Source organism: Convolutriloba macropyga, chromosome 5 (assembly GCF_964194025.1).
Source record: "Convolutriloba macropyga chromosome 5, txConMacr16.3, whole genome shotgun sequence".
Lineage (NCBI taxonomy): Eukaryota > Metazoa > Xenacoelomorpha > Acoela > Convolutidae > Convolutriloba > Convolutriloba macropyga.
The window spans coordinates 62002353-62009290 of NC_134472.1; the positions used below are offsets into that span (position 1 = coordinate 62002353).

The window sequence follows — 6938 nt, forward strand, 5'->3', positions numbered from 1 at the left end:
TCCTTCACTATACTGAAAGAGACTTTTTATGAAAACGCACAAGTAATTTTTGAGCTCGAAATTTGACAACGTATTAAGTACTTTTTTCTCAGACCAGCTAGATCAACAATTATCCCTCTATCAGAACCTACTAGGACAATGACACTCCTACATAGACCCTCAAATTATTTGAACAAGTCCTTCACTATACTGAAAGAGACTTTTTATGAAAACGCACAAGAGTAATTTTTGAGCTCGAAATTTGACAACGTATTAAGTACTTTTTTCTCAGACCACCTATATCAACAATTATCCCTCTATCAGAACCTACTAGGACTATGACACTCCTACATAGACCCTCAAATTATTTGAACAAGTCCTTCACTATACAGGAAGAGACTTTTATGAAAACGCACAAGAATAACTTTTGAGCTCGAAATTTGACAACGTATTGAGTACTTTTTTCTCAGACCAGCTAGATCAACAATTATCCCTCTATCAGAACCTACTAGAACTATGACACTACTACATAGACCCTCAAATTATTTGAACAAGTCCTTCACTATACTGAAAGAGACTTTTTATGAAAACGCACAAGTAATTTTTGAGCTCGAAATTTGACAACGTATTAAGTACTTTTTTCTCAGACCAGCTAGATCAACAATTATCCCTCTATCAGAACCTACTAGGACTATGACACTCCTACATAGACCCTCAAATTATTTGAACAAGTCCTTCACTATACTGAAAGAGACTTTTTATGAAAACGCACAAGAGTAATTTTTGAGCTCGAAATTTGACAACGTATTAAGTACTTTTCTCTCAGACCACCTATATCAACAATTATCCCTCTATCAGAACCTACTAGGACTATGACACTCCTACATAGACCCTCAAATTATTTGAACAAGTCCTTCACTATACTGGAAGAGACTTTTTATGAAAACGCATAAGAATAACTTTTGAGCTCGAAATTTGACAACGTATTAATTACTCTTTTCTCAGACCAGCTATATCAACAATTATCCCTCTATCAGAACCTACTAGGACTATGACACTCCTACATAGACCCTCAAATTATTTGAACAGGTCCTTCACTATACTGAAAGAGACTTTTTATGAAAACGCACAAGTAATTTTTGAGCTCGAAATTTGACAACGTATTAAGTACTTTTTTCTCAGACCAGCTAGATCAACAATTATCCCTCTATCAGAACCTACTAGGACTATGACACTCCTACATGGACCCTCAAATTATTTGAACAAGTCCTTCACTATACTGAAAGAGACTTTTTATGAAAACGCACAAGAGTAATTTTTGAGCTCGAAATTTGACAACGTATTAAGTACTTTTCTCTCAGACCACCTATATCAACAATTATCCCTCTATCAGAACCTACTAGGACTATGACACTCCTACATAGACCCTCAAATTATTTGAACAAGTCCTTCACTATACTGGAAGAGACTTTTTATGAAAACGCATAAGAATAACTTTTGAGCTCGAAATTTGACAACGTATTAATTACTCTTTTCTCAGACCAGCTATATCAACAATTATCCCTCTATCAGAACCTACTAGGACTATGACACTCCTACATAGACCCTCAAATTATTTGAACAGGTCCTTCACTATACTGAAAGAGACTTTTTATGAAAACGCACAAGAGTAATTTTTGAGCTCGAAATTTGACAACGTATTAAGTACTTTTTTCTCAGACCAGCTAGATCAACAATTAGCCCTCTATCAGAACCTACTAGGACTATGACACTCCTACATAGACCCTCAAATGATTTGAACAAGTCCTTCACTATACAGAAAGAGACTTTTTATGAAAACGCACTCGAAATTTGACAACGTATGAAGTACTTGTTTCTCAGACCAGCTAGATCAATATTTAGCCCTTTTTCAGAGCCTACTAGGACCATTGCACTCCCAGGTAGAATATCAAAACTATGAACAAGTCCTAAGCTGTAAAAACCGAAGCTGTGCGATGCACAGCAAACCAGACCAAAAAAAAGCGGAAGCAAACAAAAAAAGCGCAAAATTGAAAATCCAAGAAGAGCGCAAAGCTTCAACGAACCTTCTTGTTTTGCAAGAACACATTCCCACGACGTGGAAACACGGACCGAAAAAACCGGTCCGAAAACCGCAGCTCTGCGGTGCAGAGCAAACCAGACCGAAAGAAAGCAACAGCTAGCCAAGCTAGCGAGCAAAGAAGCGGGAAGAACTCACCTGGCAGGAGACGACAGCAGACAGAAGAGAAGCAAAGCAAAAACAAACTCTGAAAAAACATTTTGTTAGTACACATAAAAGAACATCAAAGACAACACACGAGACGCACGGCCACCCCCACCAAGCGACCGCTCCCCCCACCCCGGCGCCAAACCGCCACCCCCCCCCCAACGACCCCCCCCACCAAAAAAAACACCAACCGACCAACGCCAAATTTTGGCATGAGTTCTGGAACAATGCCATGGAACTCAGAGAGCATGGAAATGCATTTTGCAATGGATACGAGAATAAGTTACGATGGAGTTTTCAATGTAGTGTTTCCCCTCCTCAGGGGTCAATCTGGGGTCAAGTTTCACGGTCAATTTCTCAAAAACGGCTGAACAAAAACAAACGCCCTTAATACCGTTTGTAGCACTGCTTGAGATACGCATTATATTAAAAAATGAGCCCGATCGGTGCATTCTTAAAGGAGTTATAGCAAAAATAAGGTACCGTACCAAATGACCATGGAGGAGAGATACACCACCTCCAGAGCTAAAATTGAACACCTAAACCACAGAAAATGATATACAAAGTATACATATTCTGAATCTACGTTAGACGGGCTATTCAAAACACTAATTTGTTAAAATACAGTTCAAAGTTTCAAGGTGCCAACGGTGCCAACGGTCACCCGCTGGTGGGGACCTCTTCTGAGGCTAAAACGAGGGCAAGTTTACTGGCCAATTTCTCTAAAACGGCTGAACAAAAACAAACGCCCTTAATACTGTTTGTAGCACTGCTTGAGATACGCATCATATCAAAAAATGAGCCCAATCGGTGCATTCTTCGAGGAGTTATAGCAAAATTAAGGTACCGTACCAACTGACCCCAGAAGAGAGATACGCCACATTCAGAGCTAAAATTGACCTTCTGAACTACGGAAAACGCCCTATAAAACATATATGAGCAGAATGCTCATTACCAGGGGAGTCTAAGGAACCAATTCGCGGGGCTAAATTCGTATTTTTTGTTGGTCTAACATGTACATACCCGAAATGTACCGGACACGAATAGGTAAAAATTGAGGTATGTGTCCTGGCCAATTTCTCGAAAACGGCTGAAAGAAACAAAACGCCATTTACAGGGATTCAAGAACGGCTCACGCTGAGTTCAAATCAACAAACAGATCGAAAATCGGTTCACTCTACGAGGAGATATTCCAACATAAAGGTACCGTACCAAATGACTAAATGGAGCAAGTACGGGTCACGGATCGCTAAAATTGACCATCTGGACTCCGGAAAACTACACACTAAATATACATGGGGAGACTCCCCACTAACTGAGGATTCTGAAACACTAACATTTGTAGGGTAAATCGCGTGCTTTGTTGTACCGAAATTTTGGTCATCCCGAATAGCCCAAAAATTCGACTCTTTTCAACTTTAAACATTAATAACTTTCTGATGAGACCGATTTGAGAAACCAACCAAATACTGCAAGCAAGAGGGGTTCAGTGCCAACAGAATGCGACCACTCCCGTTTAATTTGGTTCAGTACTTTAGAAGATATTAACAAAATACTGTTCTGTACCCCATTTTTTGGGCTAAAATCGAAGCCCAAGATCTCCGGAACTGACGTAAAACAACGTGAAACAGCGTTCCCGGCGTATTTGTGGGTGTAATTCTGGTCCACTTCCACGTTCTAGGTCACTGCAAACCTTCATCGTGAGGTGGGAAAAAATTTCCCACCTCACCATGAAGGTTATGATGTTTTGTGTGTTTTGACATAAAACAACATCCACAGAAATTTGATGAAATCGTGAAAACAGAAAAATTGTTGAATTGCTAAAAACTATTGACTCAAATAGCTTCATGGACCCAACACTAGCGTAAATAACACAATTTGCAAGTAACAACAACCCTCATTACAATAAAAACCACATAAATTCATAATAACGCTTAAATTGATATATTTTTTTGAGTTTACACCCTAATTGTTATTTGCACAGGCCGACACAAGAAAAAGACTGCAAAAGGCTAGCAGGAGCAGATCAATAGAAACAAAATGCCCCCTCGTTTGTTGAATTTGATTCAGTACTTTAGGATATATCGATGAAACAATAAACTGTAACCTGACTTTCGGTATCTGAAAAGACAAAAATTTAAAGAGAAGCAATGCAAAATGTCCATCAAAAACATAATAAAACCTGTTCTATGATTGAAATGGCTTCAGGGTCCCAACAGTTGGGTGAGTAACACAATTTTTAAGTAATAACAACGCTCATTACGAGATCGACTACATCATTTCAAATTGAAAAAAAAAACGGGAGTTTTTTTAAATCTTCACTTATTTTTTTAGTTCTTAAAGTGCAGCATAGTTCAAGTGCTGCGTTCCTCCAAAAAAGGAAGTTGTTGGACGTTGATTGACACTATGAGGACTGCTCTGAAATGAAAATTTGGTGTTTGAGTTCCCTTGCAATACAAAATTTTGTTTGGATTATTAAGGATGAAAAAAAAGTTGCTTCATAACTTACCAGTTTTATAATTAAAAAAACAACGAAATGAGGTCTTAAATGGTAGGATATGTGCACTGTTGGATTTATTTTGCTTGTGTGTTTAATATGGAGCGAGACCCTATTTAAAAAGTTTCAAAAACTATCCTTGATCAACTTTACCTTCACTTGTTTCCAACTTTTACAAATCACAAAATTTTCAATCTGATTTCAATTTTTCCCAAATTTTGAGCTCTATTTCGCGCTTCAAGCTTGTGTAATTTTCAACAGATGTCACATTCTGCTACAAAATGAGTTTAGAAGGGTTTACAAGGTTGAGCAATTTGACCAATTAGGATTTTCGGCAGGTACCTATTTTATCAGTGAAAAACGATGTTATCGGAACACAAAACGAATGATTGACTATTTTGCAGCAACTATGTGTTATATCATTCTCAACATAAGAAAGAAATTTGTTTTTTTCATAGTACTTGCTACCTAATAGTGATTCATAATGAATGGACTCTAAGAAAAGTATTTTTTACAGTATAAAAAGTCGAAAAAAAATATATATCATGAGATAGAACGCTCTGGATGCTTTTAATTGACTTTTTTCAGTGCTTACCAGTTCACTCACTTTTGTTGGGTTCCAAATGAACCATTCAAACGGTCATTGAACCGTTTTTGCAAAAACGAGTAGTTGAAACACGTTATCGACGATAAAGTCTATATGAAAATAAAAAAGTTGATTTTTTTCAAATTTGGATTTGAATACCTCTTCACCAGCTTCAATGAAGATTGCAGTTAGCAGGGAAAACAGAAACAGTTAAGTACTATCAAAACGCGACATTGCCAAACAAATTTTGTACAGTACTCCGAGAGATATTAACAAACACCTCATTTATACCATATTTTTTCCAACTTTTTTTAAAGCTTAAAAATGCCGAAAAACATTCTTGACGGCGTTAAACGGTGCCTCTGGCGTGTTTCTGTGAGGAAATTAAGTCCAATTTTTTCGTTTCTTGTTAAGTAGAACTTTCATGATGAGATGAAAAAAACTTTCAAACCTCACCATGAAGTTTATGGTGTTTTATCAGTTTTGATACAGAACAACATACACAGAAATTTGACAAAAACAATAAATTGGAAAAAACGTTGAATTACCAGCAACCAGTGATATAGTTAGCTTAAAGGACTTGAAAACTGTCTGGAAAACACAAGTTGCACGCAGAAAAACCTGTACGATTACAAAAAGCACACCTCAGCCAATAAAATCTGAGATTGGACATTGTTTTCAGGAATCAATCCTGAATAACCGTTCAACAAAAAAAATTCAGGACAAACAAACTCAATTGCAAGCATTGAAAGCCTAGCGGCCAGAAATTGCACTGTTGATTAGCCATTTAGATGCCAAAACTATGGAGAACTTTCAAAAACCATAAAGTTTTGATTTACTTTTTTAAAGCGAGCAAATGTAATTTTTGTTGCGCATTTGATGATTCTTTTTCAATCATTCTTTTACATAGTTTCTGTTTATTTGTTACTTCAATTGCGACAAATGTAGTAGTAGTTGAAAATGTGAAATCCTCCAGATTGAAATTGTGAAAAAATGCTGGGTCGAAAATGTGCACCCTTTGGTTGAATCGGTGCATAGGCTTTATAAGTTGAAAATGTGTCGGTTGAAAAAGTGCAGGAAAACCGTGGCCACTGGTTAAAATTGTGACAAAATCCTCCCAATTTCAACCTTGGCCGAGGCTACTACTACTACTACTACTACTACTACTACTACTACCACTATTACTACTACTACTACTACTACTACTACTACTACTACTACTACTACTACTACTACTACTACTACTACTACTACTACTACTACTACTACTACTACTACTACTACTACTACTACTACTACTACTACTACTACTACTACTACTACTACTACTACTACTACTACTACTACTACTACTACATCTATCAAAAAAACTGCTCTAGAAACAAGCTGTATAAGTGTTTCAGAAAGTTCATTGTGTTAAGAAGTCCAAAAATTTACTTGATCCACTTAACATTAAAGGTTTAAGAGATTTTTAGGTCAAAAATAGTGCTAAGTTTTGTTTTTTAATTTCCCACTTTTCCCATTTTTTCCCCCGCAATTTTTCCCGTTTTTCTCGATTTTTTCCCACTGAGATCTTAGCTAATTTTCCGGGAAGAACCGGGATCAGAAGTGAACGCAAGTTTCCCAGCGGG

The 6938-nt window shown here is 37.1% G+C and overlaps 1 protein-coding gene across 1 annotated transcript; it reads left to right on the forward strand.

Moving 5' to 3' along the window:
• The first annotated feature begins 3447 nt into the window (after nucleotides 1–3447).
• On the forward strand, nucleotides 3448–6727 carry LOC142340454 (uncharacterized). The gene is made up of 3 exons (XM_075391027.1): nucleotides 3448–3456; nucleotides 6446–6544; nucleotides 6602–6727. The coding sequence occupies exons 1-3, from the start codon at nucleotides 3448–3450 to the stop codon at nucleotides 6725–6727; spliced, it is 234 nt and encodes a 77-aa protein (XP_075247142.1).
• The last annotated feature ends 211 nt before the right edge of the window (nucleotides 6728–6938 follow it).